The sequence below is a fragment of the Neolamprologus brichardi genome, chromosome 23, assembly GCF_056152115.1.
Source record: "Neolamprologus brichardi isolate AB-2024 chromosome 23, ASM5615211v1, whole genome shotgun sequence".
Lineage (NCBI taxonomy): Eukaryota > Metazoa > Chordata > Actinopteri > Cichliformes > Cichlidae > Neolamprologus > Neolamprologus brichardi.
Genome location: NC_142125.1, coordinates 15,782,743 through 15,809,090, shown reverse-complemented (window position 1 = coordinate 15,809,090; position 26,348 = coordinate 15,782,743). Strand labels below are relative to the sequence as shown.

The 26,348-nt window shown below is 37.3% G+C and overlaps 1 protein-coding gene across 1 annotated transcript in view; it reads left to right on the top strand.

Annotated features, from left to right (window-relative positions):
* The window catches only part of naaladl2 (N-acetylated alpha-linked acidic dipeptidase like 2), a 281,530-nt gene that overhangs the window by 146,020 nt on the left and 109,162 nt on the right, over positions 1 to 26,348 (top strand). Inside the window, exon 11 of the mRNA XM_006801991.2 lies at positions 18,870 to 19,016. Coding sequence (XP_006802054.1) covers positions 18,870 to 19,016 — 147 coding nt within the window. The remainder of the gene's footprint in view (positions 1 to 18,869; positions 19,017 to 26,348) is intronic.

Sequence of the window (26,348 nt, the reverse complement as noted above, 5' to 3'; positions counted from 1 at the left end):
TTCTGCCCCATGAACTGAGCAATGGAACAGCTTTCCGTTACTTCCCTGTTAGCGTTTAAACACATTTACATGTAAATCTATATTAGCTATCTAGCTTAATAATTTCTGGAATAGAAGAACCCTTGAATGTACTTCATACCTTACTTAGTCACTAGCAACTTATGGGCTTTAAATACATTATCTACCCCTGCTGGTACTCCACCTTCTGCATGCGGTATTGTAACTGCATGTGTCCATTTCAAGCTTTAGAGAGGAAAAGTGTGAAATAGACACAGTAGACTGGTGTGTGTGTGTGTGTGTGTGTGTGTGTGTGTGTGTGTGTGTGTGTGTGTGTGTTACAAACCATGATATTGAGTAATGTACTGAACTTCACTGACATACACTTAAATAAAACCATGTCATAATACTATGAATGTTGAACTTCGAATGAAGTACCGTAAACATAATAAATGCACATCTTACCAATAGTTTGCGTGAGCATGGAGTGCTGTTAAAATACTGTCACTTTAGCATGTTTACGGTTACTGTTATAGTCCTTTGTTTCATTCTTTTCATGTAATCACTGACTGATTCCATTATGCTGACAGTTTGAACATGTTTTACTTTTTGGTCACAATGATGACTCTATGTATGACATATGCATGGTAATGCATATGTAGAACAAATAGAACTTTTTGCTGTTGTTTCTTTTCCTTTTGGGACTGATATTTGTTTCCCTTACTCTTTAGCCTTCGTGTGTGCAAATACCCTTTTTTCACCTATACCATGACTATTTCATTTCCATCAATAACATAAAAGTTAACACATGTGTGAAACGCCACAATAAAAGCAAGACTTTGACTGTTCTTTGAGATTTTGCTTGTGTGCAAGGGGGAGGATAGCACTCCTAATATGAGCTAAATATTTCCTCTCACCCCATCCCACACTTCACAGTCATATACAATCTGCATTGGCCACTCTGCTGATTAAGTATAGCAGCTCAATGATTCAGCCTCCCAAACTGTCTCTTTATTCCAACCTGGGGGTGTTTTGCAGATATGATCAGCCCTCGCGGATTTCTTCCCAACTTCTACCATCTTTTTAAACTCGTAAAACTTTTGCCTTTTGAAAAAACACACCTCATCGTTACTCTGTCTCATTTCCTTCCTCCACCCCCACCACCACCTCTTCCCTTTTTTTTTGTTTTTTCTCATTTCCCTTAAGCACTACAACCCTCTCCCCATCTTGCTCACTTTCCTTCTATCACCTCTTAACCTTCTCTTTCATCAGCAGCAGGCTTTGCATCTCCCTAACCTCTCATTTTCTTCATTAAAATCTTTCTCTTACTTCTGCTCTACATGCTCTCTTTGTCTGTTCAGGCTATGATGCTTAGTATAATTTTTTTTAGAGTGAAGTTGTTCATCCACAGGGAAGATTTATCTTCTTGCAAATTACCAATCAGTTTCAGGTACAGGAGGTCACAAATGGATACGAGTGCAATGTCCCTTTAATCCCCTAATCTAAAATAAAGTAATAGGTAGAAAGGGCCCTGTCACATTTGGTTGTAATGAAGCTGCAGACGACCTCTGTCAGCGCCTTAAAAGAGACAAAGAGAATGTAGCTAACTTTTGATTTTCTTTAAGGAAACATGTTAACATAAAAAAAAAATCCACAATGCATGCACGTATCCTGCTTGGATTTATAAAAGTCATTGTTTTTTGTCAGGTTTCATTCTTCTGCGTTTCATACTTATAGCCACAGCTTCATTTACAAATTTTGTTTTTACAGTACTCTCTGCTCTGGCGTCATTCTTAATGTGTATACTGTAAATACCAATGGGACACTGGTGGTGCTATAAATATCGCTACCTATAATTTATTTGCAGACACATTGCTCCGTGCGCCTACTCTAATCTATGGGGTGTTAGCCAAACCTGCAATAATTACCTGTCCAGATGCTGGACTAGCTCCTGAAAAGCAATTTTTTTGGAAAAAAACAACAATCTAACCACTCACTTAGAGGATAATTTAATTACCTGCTCACATAACCCAGGAGGATCAAAGTTACTCTTTTCTCTGGCCATACCTTTATGGACTTTCGGTTGTTACTGCTTTGCTTATTGTACCAGACTGAAAGAGGTGCATGATGCTGTAGGAAACCATGCCATAGAGTTGTCTTCTGATCAGAATAACAAGGCCCCGTCTAGACTTCAACCTGATTGAGATTGTGGTAGGACCTTAAGAAAGTTGTGCATAGTCGAATGAACTGAATCAATGTGTGTAAAAATCTTCTATTTTAAAATGTTGACAAACTTTATATGAGGAAACAAGCTCTAAAGACAACTTCATGGAAATGGTGAACATGGCACAAAACTGTTGCCTGCTGTAAATACACCTCAAGCAGATGCAGAGCAGTGTTGCCATTTATTTACTTTAATCTGTCTACTTTATATTTGAGTCCAGTATTTAATCTATTTTAGCTCTACTTTTGATTTCTATCGTCCCTCTCCCTCTCTCCTACTCTCTCTCTGGGGAGGCTGTTTCCAGCACATCTTTCGAGTTGCCCAGATTGTGGAGCACAGAAAACTGAAAATCACATCATAGGATATTGATTTTACAAGTTTGAATTTGAGTTTGATATAATACTTGAAATGGCTTCTCCTATACTCATGGTCAACAAAAACTCTTGTTGAGTGGGTGCTAGGCACATGTGCTGCTATATATGCTGGGTTTGGGGAACTCTGTCAAGAATGGTTTATTAAAAAAACCCTGTATAACACCGATAACGGTTGGAGTGAAAAGTTACCATCTAGTCAGAGAACATCTTTTGGTTAGCAGCTTTCTAAAAGTTGAGGAAATCCCAGTCCCATTAAAGAAAACACTCAAAAGTCCTTTTTTGCATTTTTGGTCATTGCGTATATTAAATAATAATAATAATATTAATATGGATGTAAACAAGGCCACATTATACATCAAGATTTTATACATCACCTGTTTGTCTCCCCTTTTCCTTTTAAGCTTCACTGTTGTTTTCATTAGTAGATCTAGTAGATAAATGTATAGTGAAACTGTAAAAATAAGTAAATAATGCTTTTGTTTTTCTTAGAAATGTACACTTTTTATTAACAATATGCTCATCTAGCCATGTGAGTGTTGTGTACAAAGCCTTTTTGGTTCCAGACAGGCTCAGCCAATGCTTTGTTACATGTAACAAATCAAAACAGCGAAATGCATCATTACAACTCTGCAGAGTGCCACTGAACTAACCAAATCATTTCTCCACTGTGTATACTTTTTGTTTACCTTCCTGTCTCCTCTGCCCTTGCCTCATACCTGTCCATTCATTGGCATTTGTGTCTCTGGCACAGTCTATCACACCATTCATCATCTCAAGTGTGTCTGAGTTGCCCCAGGTATTCTTTTCACCTTCTAGTATTTACAAACAGGTCTACACATGTCATTTATCTTGTTTGTGCAACAGCTGTAATACCTGCTACTTATCTTACTTTGCTTGGACCTGTCTTCCAAACTGAGATGCTACTGCACTGATAGTTTTGGAATGGGTGCTTGGGAACCAATTATAATAAAACCAGATACTCGTTTTGTAGGGGATTTATACCAGGAGAGGGGGCAACAGGGGGTCGAAGGACTGCGAGAAGTCAAGAGGATGAGAAACAGAGGTGGAAAGGGAGATACAAGTGGTGCTTTGGTGGCTAGAAGAATACAAAACAAATGGAGAGGACCTTGTGCTTTAATTGGGTATTGTTTCAGATTTATGTTGGTCTTGTCTGCAGTTGGAGTGTGCGTGGCTTGTGGCAGGTTCCCCTATTTGAAAACAAATGGTCGCCAGTGGATAGCACATTGTTAGAGTGAAAAAAAGACCACAGTGGCAAATGGTTCATCTTCCCTCTCTCAAAGAAATGGTCAACTGTGTGTGTGTGTGTGTGTGTGTGTGTGTGTGTGCGTAACTGGAATTACAGGATCTTACATGTATATGTGCACTTGGCAAGTTACTGTTGTGTGATTTAAACCCCTCCATGTGGGCTTTATGTGGGCTCTATTCTGTATTGCCTACAGAAACACTGAGGTTCAAAAGTTGTTTTTTGAATCTAGACAAAAAGAATAATACCTTAGTCAGCTAAGGCTACATGAGAGTATACTACAAAAGCAGTATAGGACAGAATGAATCCATTGCATCCAAAGCATCTGAGACAAAAAATGACTACACCATGACAATATCTCAACATCCAAACAGGCGGTCATGTAGTGCTCTAAGAAGACACCAATACAAAACAGAAGCCTTGATCTAAAGAGGAAAACGAGGACAAATAATTTAAATGCACTATGACTAGTCATGTCTCTACTAAAGGAATTAAGTTTGCAACATTAACAGAAGGGTGTATGTAAGCGGATGTATGTAGCCCATGACTGGGCCAAACATAACTAGATCTCAGTGTCATTGCAAGTTTATGTGTTAGGTTGTTCCTATTCTATCGCGACATCAGGGTTTTTTTGTAAGTATGTATTTCATGGATACACAGTGTTCATTTCCAGTATGCTGGCAGGTCAAAATGTAAAGCTAACCTAAGAGATTTTCAGTCCTCTTTACGAGTACCATGAATACATACACCGTGGCAAGAGGATACTGACAGAAAAAATATTGACGTGGTGTGAAACACATTGTCATTTGCAGTGTTGGTCAAGTTACATGAAAAAATTAATTAGTTACTAATTACTGATTACTTCTCCAAAAAAGCAATCATGTTACTTTACTGATTGCTTATTCTCAAAAGTAATTAGTTACTTAGTTACTTTTTAAAACCTGATACACAACCTGAATACATAATAAAGCAACAGACCTTTCAGCCCAATTCTATTTTTTATGCATAATCCATCATACAAAGTTGAATCAAATGGAAAGCCTCTTTCTAAAAATTGTTTTATGAGTTTTAGTCTTTTATTTTATGCACATTACATTAAGCAAAAATCCAATTATATGCAACTGTCTTTGACTTGAAGAAATTGTTTAACAATTAAAACTATTTTTTGCATATAAAATAAAATAATGTTTTGTGTTTACACTCAATTCAATTCACTCTTTCAAATAGATGCAAGTAAAACACAGCAAAAAATAAATAAAATTTAAGATTCGGCGGCACTGTCCTGTTGCTCTTAAATCTATTTTCACCTGTTTAGCACGAGTGGGGAAAGTGGAGGTTTGCCCAGTGCTGCAGCGGTCATGTCAGTGGGGGGATCTGGGGGTTTCTTTATGAATTTCACATTCCCGTGGGAGCATGCTAGGTGCTTGCTCAGATTTGAAGTTTAATTTTTCACTGTAGAAAGACGTTTTCTTCCCACGCAGAGTTTACAGTGGACGCTAATGTTTTCGTCAATTTTAATGTAAGTATGTCCCCGCTTTAAACGCTGCATGGCCATACTCTCTCCCACACTCCATATTATCCGCGGTGATCTACACACGTCTGTTGCTGCCACGGGTGTCGCACCCGCTTACGTCATTGTCATTAGAAACACTCTCACAAACAAAATCACGACGGTTTAGTAACGCAGTAACGCAGCGTGCTTACGGGAAAGTAACAGTAATCTAATTACTTTTTTGCAATAGTAAACCCTTACATTACTCGTTACTTGAAAAAAGTAATCAGATTACAGTAATGCTTTACTGCCCATCTCTGGTCATTTGCTATGCTTGTGATTCCATGTGACACTAAAAGTTAAAATCGGTTCTCCAGTATACAGAAATGTTGTTGTAGACAGTACAGTAAAAAAAAAAAAAATCCTACAAATATTCTTAGGAACATATTCGTATCGTGGTGTTTCTGAGATAATCCTCTTAACATTCCTGGTTTGTGGTGTTTTTGTCTGACCTAATCTTCTCAGTGCATAATAGATTTCAAAGCACTAAGCTTCATGTTCATACAGATTTGGTTTTATTAATCTATTTGTCGTAAATGCATGTGAACAACTATAACAGAAAGAGGACGCTGTTCTAATGTAAAACACATAATAAAAGGTGAAAAACTCCTGTAGACACAACTATGGGAGCATTTCTGAAAAGGAGCATTTCTTCTGAAAAAGAATATATATATGAGAGAGAGAACAAGAGAGAGGAATACACTGAAAATGCCCAAAAAGTTGCCGCCAGTGAAGAGTAAACATGACAAAATGCCCTCTAATGTATCTACACAATGATGAAAGCACACAAAATGTCTGTGGTGACAGTCTTAGTTATGGTTAAATCAGCATTAACAGTCCTGTAGTGTGCTCCTATAAGTGAATGAAGAACCCTCATGAGTGCCCTTTCATTGGAAGAAAACATGATGGTGACCTGTAGGGCTCCCCCCAAGCAAGAAAAAATGACATGCCCTTTAAATGAAAAAGATGTAATGTGGTGCCTTATGAGTTGCGGTTGTAATGGGCTCAGCTGGGGAATCTGAGATGTCACCCTTCTAGTGAAATAAAAAAACCCCACAAAAGTGCTATTTAGTATAGCATACCAGGATGTGGAATTGGATGCCCTTTCAAGGGAAAAAAAATCACAGACAAAACAACCCTCTAGTTTGACCTCATGTATGATGAAAGATGATGTCGTGATGACTTCATTTTCAGTGGACAAATCCAGGGTGCCACCCCCTATAGGTTGTACTGTTTGGGAGAAAAATGCTGGGAAGCAACTCTCCATTGAACAAGAGAGGATGCCCTTGCAATCGACTATAAAAGCTATTATGTATCTTCCATGTAACCTTGGAAAATAAGGCATCATCAAAAACACTTTGTAGGTCTTATTATTCAATTAATTTGATTTTGGAACATTATTGTTTATTCTTCTGAGGTAATTGTGATCGACAATTTAATGTAAATCACAACTGACAATTTAAGTTTGGGGGTCACATACACGAGCACTCTGTTGTCTTGTGGTAGTATCTTGAAGTTGGAAGTAAGGCAGGTCATACAGCACAATATATCGCACAGATTGCAAAGAAAAGCTTGCATATTTCATGTCATGAAATACACAGAAAATTCTCAGGTGTACATTATGTTATGACACCAGGTGGCATATTATGTAAATGAAAAACTAAAAAAAACTGGAGCTAGTAGATATACATGTACATTTATCTTCAAGTATAGTGGTCTCCTCCTCGTGTACTCCTGTCCCGTCATGCATCGCAGTTTGTGACTTCTCACACTGATCAAACGCACAACCCACATCCAGCCCAAACTTTTGCACATGAAATATGAGTCTGAGAAACCAAGTTTACACAATAGAAAATACCCATGACAATGTATATCTTTATGGCCCAAAGGAGCAATCATAAATACTTACCCACAGGAGAAATTCTTGTGTGTCTATTCCTCTCCTACCAAAAAATCTAAAATTCTAAAATCTCACACAAAGGCCATTTCAAAACCAATAAAAACGTATAATTTAAGTCATCCATAAAATGTATCTAAAATACCATAGTCCTTTGTGTGTTTCCAGAATGTTGGATTTTGAACACAATTAGCATTCGCTGTGACAAATTGTACTCTTATGCATGCTCATGAGTATGCTTCTACTGGAAAAACAATGGCTGATACTTTAATTGAATTATAATACCATGTCAGGTTTTCAAACATAAAGAAATGGATAACAATAGGCTTGCTTTGGAATCACAATGTATATGGTAAATATGAACATCATCCACATTAGCTGGGAGGCTTAATTTATATGTCTATTTTATATGTTTTCTCACATAAAGCCAGCGGAAAGGAAGCTGATGATAAATCACCAGAATGGGTTTGTGACTTTATGGCCTTCCAAGATGGCTCGACGGCACACTTGGCATAATGTTTGAAATAGTACGCTGTTGGCAATATGTTTGAATTACCATAGTTCTTGTATTGTCAGGAAAGGCATTGTGTGACTGCGGCAGCCTCAATGAATCTGCATAATCACGAGGAGAAGCTGCTCGGTCTCAGAAGGCGTTTATGCTGCTGACAGCATGGCCCTTCCATCACAGTTTCATATCACAGCGACAAAATATAAGTAGGGGAATGCATATGAAAATGTGTGTTAGGTGAAGAATGACGACTGTCATTACTTGTGGCTGTGATATTTGTCAGATGCTGTGGGGTGATGCATTTTTCGAACAGGGTTTTTTTTTTTCCCCCTTGCCTATTCTGCAGAGAATACTCTGCAACAAACCTATTGTTTGTAAAAAAAAAAAGGGGAAGCAGCTGAAATTTCTTGACATTTATTTTGCTTAATAACTACCTCCTAAATTAAGGACCAATTACAGACAATTTTGTTGTATAACATAAGGCCTTGAATGGATTTTATATATATATATATATATATATATATATATATATATGTGTGTGTGTGTGTGTGTGTGTGTGTGTGTGTGTGTGTGTGTGTATTTTTAAAAGTAATCCTGTATCAAAGGCCTGGGAGCTTGAGGGTCCTGCGGAGTATCTTAGCTGTTCCTAGGACTGCACTCCTCTGGACAGAAATCCCAGATGTTGGGGACCACTGGGACCCCTGTTACTTTCACCCTCCACATCTTCTCGAACGCTTTTCTCAGCCCTTGGTATTTCTCCAGCTTCTTGTCATCCTTGTCATTTGGTATCGCTACATCTATCAATACGGCTGTCTTCCTCTGCTTGTCTACCACTACTCTTACCATGTGGTTAGCCACCGCTATTTTGTCCGTATGTATCTGGAAGTCCCAGAGGATCTCAACTCGGTCATTCTTGGACGTCACCCATTTTGACTTCCAGGCCATACTCGGCACAGTTGTTTTTGTACACTATTTCAGCGACTTGGTTGTGGCGTTCCATGTATGCCCTGCCTGCTAGCATCTTGCATCCTGCTGTTATGTGCTGAATTGTCTCAGGGGCATCTTTATACAGCCTGCACCTGCGGTTTTGCCTGGTTTGATAGACCCCAGCCTCTATGGAGCTTGTGCTCAGAGCTTGTTCTTGTGCTGCCATGATTAGTGCCTCTGTGCTGTCTTTCAGTCCAGCTTTGCAATGTCTGCAATGTTGCCTTCTGGCTGTTCGATCCCCGACTACACTTCTCTAGTCCGAACAACATTCCGATGTCATTGCTGTATATCCTGGTGGTGTGGATCAGTGAATCAATGTCTCGTTCACTCTTGGCATACAGCTTGATGCCATCCATGTAGAGGAGGTGGATGATGAATGGTCCGTTCCGTAGTTGGTGGGGACAGAGCATCTCCTTGGCAGATCCCACACTTGATGGTGACTTGTGCTACTGGCTTGAAGTTGGCCTCTAGTGTTGTTTGCAGAAAAATGCATTCTTTTCACACCTAGATTATTGTAACACATTATTTAATGGCTTAGGTAAATAATTTACTTTCACACTTCCAAGTGATATAAAATGTTGCAGCCAGTTTCCTAAGATACTCAAGCAAGCAAGCTCACATTACCCACATTTTGTTCTCTTTACACTGTATTCCTGTTGATTTTAGAATTTGCTTTAAAATCCACATACTTACATTGACAGTAGTCTGAAGTTCCAGACTAATATCTCAACTCCTTGTTCAATACACTGCTCACTGTCTGCAGTCATGAGCTCAAAATCTATTAGTTCTCCTTTGTTTAAGACTGAAGACTAGGGGAGGTACAGCCTTTTAGACTGTGGCACCAAGGCTGTGTTTACCACTTCAGCTCCACTTGCTTTTAAAAAGCAGTTAAAATATTTTCTGTTTAATCAGGCCTTTTGTGGACTTTTTTTCTGTTTTAACATAGTTCTCTATTGATATTGTGCTGGTGATTTTATTGTACAGTGTTTTGTGACTTTGTCTCTGAAAACTGCTTTATAAATAAACTTAACTCATTTATTTACCTATTTGGAAAATGTAACACTTGAGTTTAGTTAGGCCTTAAATTATAGTTTATGGTGTCCCATTAATTGCATTAGTTTTCAGTGGAAATGAAAATGAATAAAGTGATATTTAAACTAAAGTTGAAAATATGTGTGCACATAGACATATAGACATATAAAATGTATTTCTAGATTTCTAGACAACTAAAGTTGTTCATCCAAACACTGTGTCTGCTTCTCGGCATCTTCCTTCTTGAACCCTGATGTTTCTTTTAGGTAACACAGAAGTGAATAAGTAACGGAAGAAGAAAACCTAGTCTGTTGCAATCTCTTTGAGCCTTTCCCTGCTCTATTTTTTGTCTATTTAATATCCCAGTCACTCATTTCTGAGTGGCTTGTACATGCATTTTAGTTCAACAGCTGCAAATTGCTTTTTCAAAGACCACAGTCTGGAACAGAATTATTATTATCATCACAGACATAATGCAAAATTGTTTTTGTCATTGGCACTTTCTTGCAGCGCATTGCATTTTGATTATTGTACACCGTCCTTCCCTGTTACACTCTGCTTATTTGATGTGCCACACTGCTGTACACTGAGTTTACAAAGGGTTATTTTTTTTACATTTTATTTTGTGAATGAAGTGCACACACACACACACACACACACACACAAAAATCCCACATGTACTGAGTAAATCAATAGACTAACATATAATAAATTGTGTTTATTTATAAAAAATCTATATTCATATGTATAACAGCAATGTTGATATTTGTAATTTAAAAAATACATTTATTAACCATGTAAACTCCCTGCACCTGTCATAGACAACCACATGACGTCAAAAAAAATTATCCAACCCAAAGTTCCAATGTTGAACGTCATATAGATATCTAAGTTGGGTCATGGTTGGACGTCCAAATTGGTAGACCTCCAGAATTGGTCATGGACCAACAAACCCAAAATAGACGTGATCTGCACGTCTATTTTGCTTCCCACTAAAGACTGGACGCCGGATCCAATGTTTAGTGAGAAGCAAAATAGTCACGTTCTAGCAAAATAGTCACGTTCTAGCAAAATAGTCACGTTCTAGTCCCTGTCAGTACTTTTGCTGGACATTTTGCATCAACTAGCGATTTAAGTCAGTGTTTACCAAATGTTACAACATTTTGGTAACAGGATGTTTCTAATTTTAGATATACTGGAAGAAATGGAATAAAGCAATCCTACATATTTGTTTAATATGGTATTGAAAGATATATCCTGGTCCAAAAAGAAGCCAAAAACATCAAACCCTGAGTGAAATAACCTCAGTTTAAAAGCAGGAAATTAGAGGTCATCAAGGTCTTTATTTTTTAAGATATTCCTGTAGTTTAACTAACTAGTGTTTGTTATCTGGCTTTATTCATAGATAAGGTTGGGAATCATCTGCATAGCAGTGAAAATGTATGCTATGCCTTTTGATGATACTGTCTAAGGCATAGGTGTCAAACTCTGGCCCGCGGGCCAAATTACCAATACCAAATTACTATTAGAGCTGGCCTACTGGTATTATACAGCTAATATATATATTGTTTAGTATTAAGCTTTGCTTGTTCCATATTCAGTTTTTCAGCAAAACGTGTTTGAGTCCATAAGAAAAGATTCATCCTTATATCTGGAGGAATAAATATATTTCAATAAATATTAACGTTAGCCCGCGACTTTGTTCCAGTTTTGAATTTTGGCCCACTGTGTATTTGAGTTTGACACCCCTGGTCTAAGGGAAGCATGTGTAGTGTAAAAAGAACAGATCTTAGCACAGAACCCTGTGGAACTCCATAATTACCCTTAGTGTGTGAAGAGGACTCTCCATTTATATAAACATGTGGAGTCTATTAGATAGATATGATTCACCCCAATTTAGCACAGTACCTTTAAAATCACCAGCATGCTCTAATTGCTATAATAAAATATGATGGTCAACAGTATCAAACATTGCACTGAGGTCTCTCAGGACAAGCTCAGTCCACTCTCAGGAAGATCATTTGTAACCTTCACTGATGTGGTTTCTGTATTGTGTTTGGAAACCTGAGTGAGACTCTTTGAATAAACCATTCCTCTGCAGATGTCCGGTTAGCTGTTTTATAATTACTCTTTCAAGAATTTTGAGATAAAAGGGAGGTTGGAGATTGGCCTATATATTGACCCATCACTTGACCCAGCTAAGACAGCTGGGTCAAGTGATGGTTCTTTTAAGAAACGATACTGATGGTGAAGTACCTTTGCTGTCAGATTAAGATGCATTAAAATGGTTCTCTTTTACCATTATTTCCCAACATGCGGCATATGCAAGTATTATATTATCCCAAGAATAAAAACTGACAAAAGTTTGAATAAAATTCCAGGTATTCCAAAACAGGGTGCTTGAAAGCATATGCACCCTGAGAAGGCTGTTAGAGTTTTACATTTGTCTTTGAGTTTTTGTTTTAATTTACTGTTAACACTACAATGCACTAAAATTTCCTTGATTAGGTGTAGGCAAAGAAAATGGTTCAAATACACCATTTCAAAGGCCAAAATACTCCATCCATCTGCAACAGGTTTCCAGATGAATGCATCCCATAAAAGCCTTGACACCAGTGTCATTAACTGCCCCACTTGTCACAGCATCAGCATGTGACAGTCTGAGAGTACAACTGGGTTGGATTTTATTGTAAAAACAAAAGTGGAATATAAACTCTAACAATAATACAGCCTTATTCAAGCAAGAACAGCCTCAATATACTCACCCCTAAAGATTATCTAGTTTCAAGCTTTTTCGTTCAAGTCCAGCAAGCCATTCTCTGTAGCACATAGGATTTTGTAGACTGGTAGAGTGGTATTGAGTGGTAAGCCGAGATCTCAAAATGATTTCACTCTTCTGTTATCATAGCAGACAAAGAAATTAAATATTGATTCCCGGTGTGGCACCACAGGCTGAAATTAACCATTCTCTCTGCTCTCCCTCATTCTTTCCCTCCCTGTTCACTTGCTTATTCTGTCTGTCCTCCCATTGCATCCCAATTTTTATACCTCCCTATCTTATTATTCCCTCTCTAAAGTACTCTCCTCTCATTCTGACTGTCTGTTTCCCTTTCCCCCTCTGACACTCTTTTAATGCACTGTGACTGGTTGTAATAGAGAAAAGCAGAGAAGCTGTATATGGCATGACTTTAAATCTTTTCCCTAGCTGATAGAGTGATAGTGTGCCTCTCTATATAATTCCATATTGCGACTTAGTTCTTTTTTTCTACTGGGACTCAAAAACTTCACAGACCTTTAAAGTTCTGAGTAAATGCCATAACCTCAGGTCATCCAAAAATCTCAAAGTAGCCATGTATTTTTCTAAAACCTTACTTTGATCAAAACAAGGCTAAGAGGTTTAGACAGATTGTCATCCAATGCAACAAACAAACAATACACAAACTGTTCAAATATAATTTTTCAGTACAGAGAGTGTAACATTGTAGCCAAAGTTGTACTCAAAGACTGTTCTTTTATGTAATGCAGACTGGGTCCCTTCAAAGTTCTCATGGTTAAATCCATGCTTTGTTATATCTGCAAATATTGTAATTAAAGCACAATTAGATTATTGTATTCCAAATTTTGCTCACTACTTTGCATCTTTAGATCTATAGTGCTACCCCTGTAAGGCTTTTAAGTGTCATGGGTGACCACTCATAAATGTAAAGTCATTGTCTGTCAAATGCCATAATTTCAGTAATGCTAGTGTGTTCTCTAATCAGAATTTTGTGCAAATCAAGTTCAAATGAAGTTCATTTCAATATCTTGCTCAGCAACACTAATTCATTATAATGCACAAACAACAAAAAAGATTTGCAGACAGCTATATTTACACATCTACAGTTATAATGTGAATTTAACTTGTTGAATGAAGAAAACAGTAAGATGTTCTTTGTGTAATCTGTACATTGGCTTCAAAATGTTCATAGAGTTTAATCAATACTTCAAGCATTGACATTATACATTGGAAAAGCATTGATTGCAGAGCAGTTGAATGAACTACAGTTTATGTCCATTAGAGCTTCTTTTATTGTCTCTGCTTCTATATCTATGCTGCAGCAGTGGGATGTTTGTCTCCTTTTTCTGGTTCTGAGCTATACAAGTTTAGACTGCAGTCATTATGACTTCAGGTTGAGTACGATTTGACTCATATATCTGGTGACTTATGACTTAATTAGGTTATTTTAAAAAGACCTAAAACCTGCTACAGGCACATGACATGTAGTGTCAGTATTATGTAACATAATACAGAAAATATTGCAATATTTTATTTTAGGGTAAACAGTTTTATGCTATAATTATTCATTTTAGTTTGTGTTGCTTCACTCAGTCATTCAACAATGCTAAGCAGCTGGGATGATGGTACCTTACTCATTATGCTATCGGTCATGTAAAAAGAGTCAGACAACAGCCGTTGTCTGATTTGCTTTATATTTCGTTGCCAGGTTGTAGGCAATTAAACATATCCCGAATTTATGAAGTACTGCTGTTAGTCAGTGTTTGTATAGGGACACAGCTTAGCTGTGTAGCCAAAGACTTCCCACTAAATTTAGTTAGTTTGTAAGAACACATCCATAGTTAGACGTAAATGTCAGTGTGTCAACTTTAATTGCAAGTATTTTTTTTTTTAAAGGCAAAGACAAAATACATGTAGTCTAACCAACTTATTTTATTGTATGACATTTCAACAGATTTCATCCCACAGGTTAAACTGAAGACATGAACATATTCCTATATGTAATGTCAGTTTGTGTCACATCATTATCTTCAGCTAGGCTAGTCTGCTTAATTCAACAGAGGAGTCGCCTCAGTGTGAAAAAACTCATATTGTAATAAGACTATATTGAAATAAAAACACATTTGTCAAATAATTTACCATGTCAGATATGCCATGACAGTTTCAGCAGAGGTCTTTCATGGGCCAGTCGTTATCACAAACAAAAATAGATCAGGCATGGACCCTCTGGAATACATCCAGGTGTTTCAAATCAAACAAGATTGCAGATGTGGTCAAATTAGTCTCCCTTCTTACTGAAAATAATATTAATATTATTAATATTTATATATAATAAGGGCGATCGTGGCTCAAGAGTTGGGAGTTCGCCTTGTAATCGGTTGCCGGTTCAAGCCCTGGCTCGGACAGTCTCGGTCGTTGTGTCCTTGGCCAAGACACTTCACCTACCGCCTACTGGTGTTGGCCAGAGGGGCCGATGGCGCGATATGGCAGACTCGCTTCTGTCAGTCTGCCCCAGGGCAGCTGTGGCTACAACTGTAGCTTGCCTCCACCAGTGTGTGAATGTGTGTGTGAATGGGTGGATGACTGGGTGTGTAAAGCGCTTTGGGGTCCCTAGGGGGGACTAGTAAAAGCGCTATACAAATACAGGCCATTTACCATAATCAATCATCTACACAGAGGTAGTTTTTGTTTTTTTTTTGTGGACATTTGTGCATTAGACTATTTAAGCTACTCCAATGGGCCACATATAAAACCTCCCCAGTGTTGCAGAATCAGTGACTTTATTCAACTCCAGTATAGAGACAGACTAGTTTCCCCTCAAGAGAGTCACCAACCCTGCTTGGTGAATTTGTCGTCCTCCCTGCTTGGCATAGCAATAGCTCTCTGGGTTGACAGTTGCATTCAAAGGTAGTAAAGTGAGCATAGCGGTGACCAGACTTAGACACGTAATTGACTGTAGGCTTGTCCAGCCTTATTTCTCTGGAAGAAGAAATGTTAGGTCTTATTACTTCATTTTAGTAAGGTATTTTTAACTAAGCAGCTATAAAAAAAATACTGTCAAAAGATTCACTGCCAATCGTTTAATTAACAAATGAATTCAACTGACCAATGGCCGGTCTGACCAGTCTTTCTGGGTAAAATAATGAAGTTGGCATTTACTTGGCATCTGTTCAAAAAACACATATTTGTCCAGGATTCTCAAGTAGTTTAACACGACCATGTTAAGATCTCAGTGCACATTGGCACATTCATACATAGGGATGCTCTCCCAGTTTCCCAGCTTTTGCTGTAGTAGAGTCTATTTGTTTTCTGTTGATAAAGCTTAACTTTTTCTAAGTTTTCTTCCTTGATTGAGCCACAGGGACTGTCATTGCATGGAATAATTTTCTCCAAAACAAAGAAGAAATCTGAAATCTAGTGATTTATTAATCCAACAGCCTTCACATATAAACCTTTGCTTGAATTCTACACTAATACGTGGCTTTCAATAAATGAAAAGCCAAATACTTAAGTCAATATTGTGATAACTGTGTCCTCTGTGTACAAGTTCGTTGTTATGATTCTCAATCAAGTTTTAAATTGTACACACATGAACAAGCATTCAGTCCCACCCTGTTAACTCCCACAATCAGCCGTAAGTAGGTAATGAAATGCCCTGCATGAATATTGATATTCATGTGGATGTTCTTGTCCTTCCAGTCTTTTTGTGGAAGTAAAAAAAGAAAAAAGTGTGTGATTAAAGGGAAATTTAATTGTGAGTCAAGGTTGGAGGTATTATTTACTGGCCTTCATTCAGCTGGAGTGGTGATGTGTCACAGCAGCAGTTAATGTTTAGAGAGCCACTGCCTTTAGAAAGAATAAAACAGAAAAGGTTGACAACATTGTGTCAATGGCAGTGGCGGGAATGATTGGACACCAGAACACTTTCCCCTTGACAGACCTTGATAAAAGGGAAACTCTAATTAAATGCAATGTGACAGAAGAACACAGTGACATCAGGCAGGCACAGAGGATATGGACAGTTGAGATAAGCCTCCAGTTGACTGACTGTTGCATTCTGTTTCCTTCCACTACCCACTTTAGTCTCGACAATTTCTGCAACAGCAGCTGTGTTGTTCTTTCAATTATGAGCAACGCCAGAAAGCAGTCAACCCAGGTGACAAGCCACATGTTAGTGGTGAACTGTGACAAAAGCTTGAATTGTGCAATTAGCCATAATAACACCCTCACCTCGTCCAGCCCCCATCTAAGCACTAAACTATACTTAGTAGAATTTACACTTGTACTTGAGAATTCTTATTAGTGTCAGCCTTGAAACTTTTTTTCATACCTGGCATGGTGATTTAAATATATGTACAAAAAACTGAATGACTTGTACATGTTCCTTTGTGTAAACAGGTTCCTGAGATATACAGAATTTTAATGGTCTTTAATTATGTGCTTCTAGTTACCATTTAAGTTACATTTTGAGTGAATAGGGTGCTAGCTGCCTTATTCAAATGGTGTACCTCAACAATATTAAGGCTCTATGGCTTAAGGACAGATTTTTAAAAGTGTTTTAAGTTCTGGCTTGTGTTATGTGCTATCTGAAAGTTTTTTTTAAATGATAATAGCAGTGGTGTGCAGTTATTGTTTTACATTAGTTGTAGAATAATGAATTATGGACTATATATTTTTTATTTAAAAAAACATACTTGTAAATTATCCAAGAATAATCATATATGCAATTGTTCTCCTTCCCATTTTTTCACCATACCTAATATAAATATACAAATACAACCATTTTTCATCCTGTTTTCTTAGCATATCTTATCACAATTGTATCTGTGTTACAGTATAATCACCTCTGTTGATGAGCTAAGCATATTTTTGGACATAAATCACATGTAGAATATTTTTGCACTGTATTTCTACATTGCAAAGTGTTTGGAGCTGGAAATCTTTTCTAGAATATAAACTGCCATTTCAGCTTGAACACCGATGGAAGACAGCAGAGATAAAAGTTAGTTTTCCACTAAAAAATATCTAAATTCATATTAGTTTCATGGCTGAAGCTAATGACAACTGCCAGATATGGGTATATGTTTTGCTAAATACAATATTGTGCTTGGGGCCCTGATGATATGAGACTGTTATTGTAGATAATTGCACATTTCTAGCTTTTGACACAGTTCACTACCACTAACATGTGGCTTGTCACCTGGTTTTATTGCTTTCCGTGTTATTTGCTATTGAAAGAGAAGCAGCTGCTGTTACAATAATTGTAGAACATTGGTTAGTGGAAGGAAACCACTTGAGGAAAATTGTAAATAAGTTTGATTTAGTACCCTAATAAAGACAAGTCAAACATTATTATTCAGCGCCTGCAACCACATTGTAGTTTTAATGAGCTTAATAAAATGAGCTATGGTTTAAATACGCTTTTTTTTCTTTTCTTTTTTGTTTTAGTAATCCAATATACACTCATCAAAAACTTTATTAGGTCCACCTGTTCAATTGCTTGTTTATGCAAATATCTAATCAGCCAATGGCAGCAACTAACTACTTTTAGGCATGTACACATGGTCAAAATGACCTACTGAAGTTCAAACCACGCATCAGGAAGAAAAGTGTTTTAAATTACTTTGAATGTGACATCTTTGTTGGTGCCAGTCTGAGCGCTTCAGAACTTGCTCAACTGCTTGTATTAGTCGTCATGATGGTAGGATCTGAATTTGAAGTAAATAACAGGAAAACATGGACCAATCATCGTATGAATGGTTCAAGCTTATGGTGGTGGTATGATGATTTATGGGATATTTATGGGTAGTAGTGTTTTTTATACACATTACCAAAGCTGGTGTTTTGCATAAAACATATCCTTTTCCTCAAAAAGTCAGCTGTGAGATGTATTATTTGTTCCACTAATGTGAGTGCATTTGGGTCATAAAACTGCGCGTTTGGCACAGGTATACTTTTTTTTTTTAAACTTAATTGTAGCAACTCTGAGTGGATAAATGACATTTGTTTTGTTATTCTATACACTTTCATGTCCCAGTGACCATTTAAAGTGCACTTATTGCACTTTGCACATTTATTTAGTTGAGAGCCCAGTCTTGTTAGACAAAAAATATCTGCCTGGCATGTTACCAAAATGACTTCTGAGTGGCGAGACTTCCCTCTGAAGACTTTGCTGTCTCTCTTCTTAGTCTTTCCACCAATTCATTTTCTCTTCTCACTATGGTTTTATTCCCATTATTCTTTCCTCTTCTTTGTTAGAGGCAGTTGCTGAGTTGTATTCGTGGCGGAAACTGCCCTGGACCCAACGTCAGCTCACTGCAGTTGCCTGGAGATGTGGGCTTCTTTGCAAACCAATTGGCTGTGCCTACCATGGAGTTTGCCTTTGAACAGACTAGAGCAGAAGAGGTATGTCTAAACCAAAAGACCCAATTATTTTATTTCCATTTTTCTTGTGACGCTCATTGCTTTGATTTTATGCCCTTTTGTCCCTTGAGATCAGAGGAACTACCATAATACAAGGCACGGTCACACCTTGTCTTTTAGTTTCTGATAGTAAAAATTCCCTCATTAGAAGCAAAACTTGTCTTTGAGAAGGTACATTTACCTTTAACATACGACAGACACAAACTACTTAAAGTGCATGCTTTAATGTTTTAGCATGTGAAACAAAGTCTGTAGGAATATATACCAGTATATATACCTACAGACTGTAGTAATTACTTCATCCTAGCCTTAGTTTCACATAAATAATCTAATATATGCAATATGCACTGAGACAATAATGGAAATTATTAAACCAAAAGGAGAAGAGTATTGTTTCAGTCTGTGTAAATTTTCTTTTAAAGAAAATCTAGTAAGGATCCCATCTGTCAAACTCGGTTAAATTGGAGTGGCAGTCAGAGGGAGATCTACCTCAGGGCAGTTCATATATACAAAGAAAAAAAAGTGGACTGGATCTAAAATTAATGACTTTATTACATTACATGATTTACATTTTAAGACATTTTTCCAGCTATGTCACATGACCATAGGTGGTACACTGTGATAACAACCATATGCAGCCCATATAGTGTCACTGCCAGTATGAAGAACGTTTTCAAACTTAACCTCCTAAGACCTGAACTCTTCCACAGTATGCATTTTTAATTTCTCTTTGATATTTGGGCATATTGGGGCCTGATGAATGTAAAAACAAAGAATTACCATATTTTTCTTTTACCTTATTTTTGTTTTTAAGAAAAATAAGAGCCACATATAAGGATATTCGTTTAAAATTTTGATAGAACAGTAGCAGTATAATGTGGATATCAGGCCCTTGTAGAGCAAAATTTAGTATTTTAAATAACCTAAAATGTGATGTCCACATATGTGGACGCCAGGTCCTAGGAGGTTAAGCAGAGTGCAGTATAGCTTGTCTCTTTTGTAAGGAACAAATGCACATCATAGTGCTCACAAATTATGCATGCCCCCATTTATTTCCATTAAAAATGCAGTATTGATGTTTGTTGCACAGCCTTGAGGTGGAAACACAGTGATTTAGCCTCAGCTTATCGGCCCACTCAAATTTGGAACTTCTGGCTAGGACGGTAACTTTGAGCTTAATTAGTGCGAGAGATCTTCATGATGTTTATCTGCCCTCAAGGTGCCTTTACAACCTGAAAATAATAGGTGGTGTTTAAGAAAGACAAAACCTAAATTAAATTAAAAACTATCTGTAAACAAACCTGACTCTGTTAGGGAACACCCTATATCTATATATTAGTAACGGCTTAATATCATTTGGATTGAACTCCAGCATTTAAAATCGGATGGCAATAAAATTTCCTCTACTGCTTTATATCTTAACCGGGTCTCTGGGGAAGCTGAGACAGACAGAAGAACCTACACAACTTCCATTTCTAGTTAATTTCTCCACTTGTAGAAATGCTCAACATGTTTTAGAAACTGAATTTTCTCAAGACAGTTCCGAATTACTTTCAGATTGACTGTTCAGTCTATTCAGCAGCTAAGCTGCAAGTTTAATGGCATAGCAGACCATGGTTGATAGAGTCAGTGAGGATGATATAGCTTTTGGGGAAATAAGAGACTAATTATTAGTCAACTATTCCCTAACTACAAATTTAAAAAAAACAACAACTGTATGTTATTCTTAGATTCAATTATGTGTTTATCCCAGGTATATGTTCAAAAAGAAGAGAAACTGCTGCTAACATTAGCACTAAATATGATTAAAGTATTCTGTCCAATCAGAGTTAATATTTAGCTACTGTGTTGCTTTCCTGGGCTGCTTTGCAAGTAAATAAGATTCATTAGTGTTAATGGTGTTAGTGTTTTATTGATTGTTTAAATCTGGCTTTCGTATAAACCAATGTCTGTGTTGCCTGTGTTTTGTGTCATGTGTAGGCTGTGTGCAGGCAGGATAGGAGGAATGATGGACCCAAAATTGTAGACTCAAAACAAAGATTTATTACTAAATGACAAAAACAGGAAACTGGCTAAACTGGAAATACATAAACTAAACTGGCAGGCAGATGGACGGAACACACATCCTGGGATGGGATGTATTAAAGTATTCATATAAGGACATGGACATGGATTATATAAGAAAATGCAAAACTAATGTACATTTAATGGCATGCAATCATTTATACAGATCTTTTAAAAAAATATAGTTGCTGTGGGGGGCTTTCCCTAACTTAAACATAATGCTTCCACCCTGCAGCACCCTTTTGAAACATGTTCCCACACTCGTTTTACCATATTCACTTTTTTTGCCGATGTCGGCATATTGAACAGTGACACGATTACAGAAAGTGGGAAACAGTACAACTTCTGCAAGCATCAAATGCTTAATGCACCTACATGTATTTTCAAGACATGCTGATTAAATATGCGGAATTTATATGTCCTTCGAATGGCCAATTTCCGCTTTCACAGCGTGACCACATCTTTAATAGTGTTCTCCCACGAGTAATTTTAAATAAATTCCTGTTCGTATGGAACAGTTTAGTTTCCACACCCTCACACTCAAATGAATGGATATGTATTTTCTGAGAAGTAGTGCAAGCTGGAATAACAAGAGTTATATAATATTTGCTACAGAGATCTCATATAAAAAGCGATTTTCCTGCCACAGTAAAGTTTTGCAGACTCTAACCGCCTATATTTCTCTGTAACCTTACTGTCGTCGCATATTTCCAACTCCCAAGCAGTTAAAACACCTGTGGAGTGTACCCTAAATAAAAGCGCAAACAGGAGTCATTTAGATCTACTTCTAAGAACAAAAATGTATCCAAAATGTGTCACTCTGAGATAATAATACAAAATTAGGTTTGTTGTTTACATTATAAATAACATGTCTAACTGTGAAGGTAAAGGTCAAATATTCAGTAGGACAAAAGTACAGTTCAGTACAAGAAAGTACAAAAGTAATACAGTTTATTATTTATATTCCCTTGCATCTTCATTTTGCTGCTCAAAGGGCTTTTGATATCTGCAGGCATCCTTCATCAATTCAGTTCTACCTATATAACAGCAGTTGCCGTGCGCTTTACATCGTAAGATAAAGACGTCACTGTGTTATATAGAGAAACTCTGAGAAAGAAGAAAAAAACTTTTAACTGGAAAAAAATCAGAAACGGCCTCAGGGAGGGCGGCTAAATACTGCAACTGTTTGGAGTGAGGGGAAGCAAAGAGAAGAAACAAGAGCATAAAGATACGACAGTCAACATCAACAAAAATAGCAAGCTCTCGGCAGTAACAGGAGAACATCAGAAACCAGCTGTTATTACCGAGAGTTTGTAGGAAAAAGACCTGCAAAAATGTATAGGGAGAGAAGACAATATGGAGAGTAAAAGAGGGGACACCATTAGACCTGGAAACAGAAGTTCACTATGTATCAGCACTTGGGAACAGTGAGTTAAAAGCTGCTTTGTCAGTTTGGATTTTTCTCCTCAACAACAGTTTTGACAATCGAGGCCCAAAATGCCACAAAAAAAAAACCCTTAGTGCACAGGAAATGTTTATCTCAAATTACCCTCGGTTATTTTTAACAATTGTAAATGTCATCTTTTTATATTCTGTCAAACACTGCGTTAGTCATATCTCTTATTTTTCTCCCACACACAGAACACAGATTGTGTTCTGCTCTTAGGCTTTCCCACCATTACATATTATCAGTGTTGTCATGGTGAATGGCCCTGATTTTGAAGAGGTGGGAGTGAAGCTGTGATACGACCTGACTTTCACATTCTCTTCAGTCAGTTGTATTTAGAGCTAGCATTTCAACAAAGGTGGAGAGTTGCACTAAGCATAAAAAACAAGCAGCTACAAATATTGACTGAGTACAGGGGGTTTAGTACATTTGGTATTAAAAGGTCAACAAAATATTTTTCAGGGATGCCCTGAATATAGCTCGAGTGAAAATGAGCAATTGTGTGTTTTCCATTTGTTTGGCCTAAAAATGTAAACATGTAACACAGTCCATACATTCAACCACAAACTTTTAGGCTGTGTTTGGGGACAAAAGTTAGGTTTTGTTTTGCTGTTTGGCTTCACTAGAGCTAATAAAGTATAGGGTTCACCGAATGATTCAATGGCCAATTTTCAATAGTGAAAAGGACCTAATTGTCATCGAAATGACAAATTTGATCTCAGCACTGGTTTTATGTCTGTTGGTACTGTACCATACCATGCCATAATCTCATCGTACCCTTCTGATAACTGCAACAGTCCCCGTGCAAGGTTTAGGAAAACATGTGATTGAGCATCAAGCCCATCTGCCATCCTTCCATATTCAGTGGAAAACCAGTTACATGCAAGTTCCTCATTGTTCATTCTGGCATCACCTCACCGCTAATGGCGGTGGACAGGTCTTGGCACAGGCATGCTTTCTCTGGAAGGAACACAACCTTATTCTTGCCCTAGCTGAGCTTTTAGCTGGTGCATTGACAAACCATCTGAGACTTTTGTCATGCAGTCAGTGATGCATGTCTCGACCCACATCAAGAGGGAAAGGGCAAGAATAGCGCATTGTCATGAACATGAAAGTAGCTGGAAGGTAAAATTCATTTCATATGCAATATAAAATGCTATATATGCAAGCTGCTTTTGTGCTGAAGTTTGTTATTTTCTAACCCTCTTGGATGTTATTTATTTTTATTTTGGTGTTTTCACTCTACGATAATGTTTACTGAGCTTTGATGACTAGAATTAATATTCAGTCTCATCACTGGCAATACAGTTACAATTATGTATGATATGAATCAATGACATACCACAGGTAGGAGAAAAAAAAGACATATGTACGCATAAAAACTGAAATACTTCATGTTTCTTCTTTTTGAAAGATTATTAAGGCAAACATTGTTATTAATTTATGATAAGTACATTAAATTGTGTTGATCCAAGTAGATGGTGTACTGTGTAGCTATTTGCTGATCCATGAAACCAAACAAAACTGGAAAACAAGAACAATAAAAAGGCAAAGAATTAATATCTATACATCTGCTTTTTCTGTGCAGAGTTTGCAATTAAAATATAGTGATTATTATTTGCCCACATTAGGCTCTTAACAGAAAAAGAAAATAATAGGCACTCACTTTTCTGTGTGTTTATGTATGTGTGAGACAGAGAATGTTTGTGTTTTCTAGCTAAAAGCTTTAGAACAGTGAACCGAGTTGGGCGAAGATTACAAAGTATACAGGTGTGCATACTGATCCCATGTAGGCAATAAATCAAAGCAGGTACATATGGCTCCAACTGCGTGGGTGCATTTCTGAGAAACCTCTGCTTGGTTTCCAACTTTGTTCAATATTCCAAACAGGTCACTATACTGTGTGTGATCCACTGTGTTTGTAATTGCATTCATTCATCCTCATATGCTGAGCAAACAGAGTCCTGTGCTGGTAATGTGTTGGGGAAACAACCAGATGTTGTGCACCATTGCTGTGGTGTTCATGACAAAAGTGTGGCTCGCTGAACATTTGTTTTCTCATTTAACATCTGTTTTTCTTTCACTCTATGGTAGTTTTCATCTCTTTGCACTCACAGTGCTCCCTAAAACGTCCTTTTGTTATTTACCGCATGCAATATTTTTACAATGTTTTTTAAAAAACATTCGCGTGTTTTTGTTTTGTTTTGAATTCTGAGTAGATTTAAACCTGTTTTATGTACAAAAACTGAGAAACATGTTCTGCTGCGAGAGAATGACGTGACTAAAGTTATTGAGATGAGCTATATAACACATTATTTGAATAATTCATTGTTATGTAATGTAATACGCTCAAAAAACTCCTTCAGCATATTTTTCTTCACTGCCATGTGCAGAAATCTGGATGTAAAATACCATCCTGTTCGGGGCTACGCGTGGGAGTCATCTTTGACATGTGTCATCAGGCAGTTGCCTTGGCTTTGGGGACCTGGAAGAGAACTCAGACAGGCCACTGAGGTGTGAGAGGAATATCTGACATCCCCTCATCTCTGCAGATCATTGGTTCAGGGCTATAGTCAGGTTCAGGTGGGGAGAGCAAGAATTAATAGAGTCAGAAGGATCTTCATCTTGACTTTGGCATGTACTCTGTTTAGACCGGAGGCCATTACTGCAACTTTGTGCAGACAATTAGAGTCCTCCAAAAATGTAGGACAAGGGCTGCAGAATCTTCTGCCCTCCCACAATTTGTGACAGGAGTGGACTTGTGATAAACAGCAGTGCTGCCTAAATGATTTTTAGAGAGAGAGTCTTTGCAAAAACACTGGTATCAGGAAATCTATCTTCTGTAACAACCACAAATTATGCTTCTCTGGCTTCATCCTTAATTTATTTTCCCACTGCACCAGGAACAGCTATAATTATCTCATTGTACATTTTAACCTATGTGCGAGTACACACTTTATTGTTCAAATCCTGTAATACAAATCTTTTATTATGTTCGGGAAAGCAGCTGAAAATAATTGCTTTCATCATTTGACTCCTTCCCATTTTGACTCTGAAAATGAGCTCTTAGTGGTAAAAAGCAAACACAGTTAATCAGCCTCTGTTGTATTGGCTTTGTTTTCTTTCACCTGCTTATTGTGCTTGTAGCTTTCCTGTCTGTTGGCGTAGTTGCAAAGGCAGTTTTTAATTGGACAGTTAGCCTTTGATGTAAAAGGCTCCTGTAATATCCTGCATTGTAAATGTAGCAGCTTTGCTAAAAGAAGAGCGAGAGTAGGAGCACACAATCTAAACAAAACAAAAGACATATTCCAGAATAGACCTTCGTTCTGGAGATAAAACACCACATTATCTAGATACATTAAAAAAAAACTAAATGAAATTCCAGTCACACCCACACCAGTGCAACAAGATTTTACCCAGCATAGTTAGAGTGAAGGTTTACTGTGCAATTTGTTGTCTGGAAAGTAGGATGTGTATACATTAACACTAATTAGCTCTCATTTTTGCATCAGAAAACTCTTTTCTTTCACTATATACTGTAGTGGATTATATTAGTAAAGCTGACTAGCGGTATCTCAAAAAAGTATTAAAAACCAGTGGTTACTACTCAAGCATTATATACCATCATGGAACTCCATTGAACTTGACAGCAACAGCAAATCTTCACAAACCTACATTTTATTTGATGTCCTCTCAGTAAAAACGGATTCACGCGAGGAAAAAAAAAAGTTTTTTGAAACACTGAGTGAACTGCTATAATGTAACTTCCTTACATTACTTACTTTTATTAACATTGCTCACTC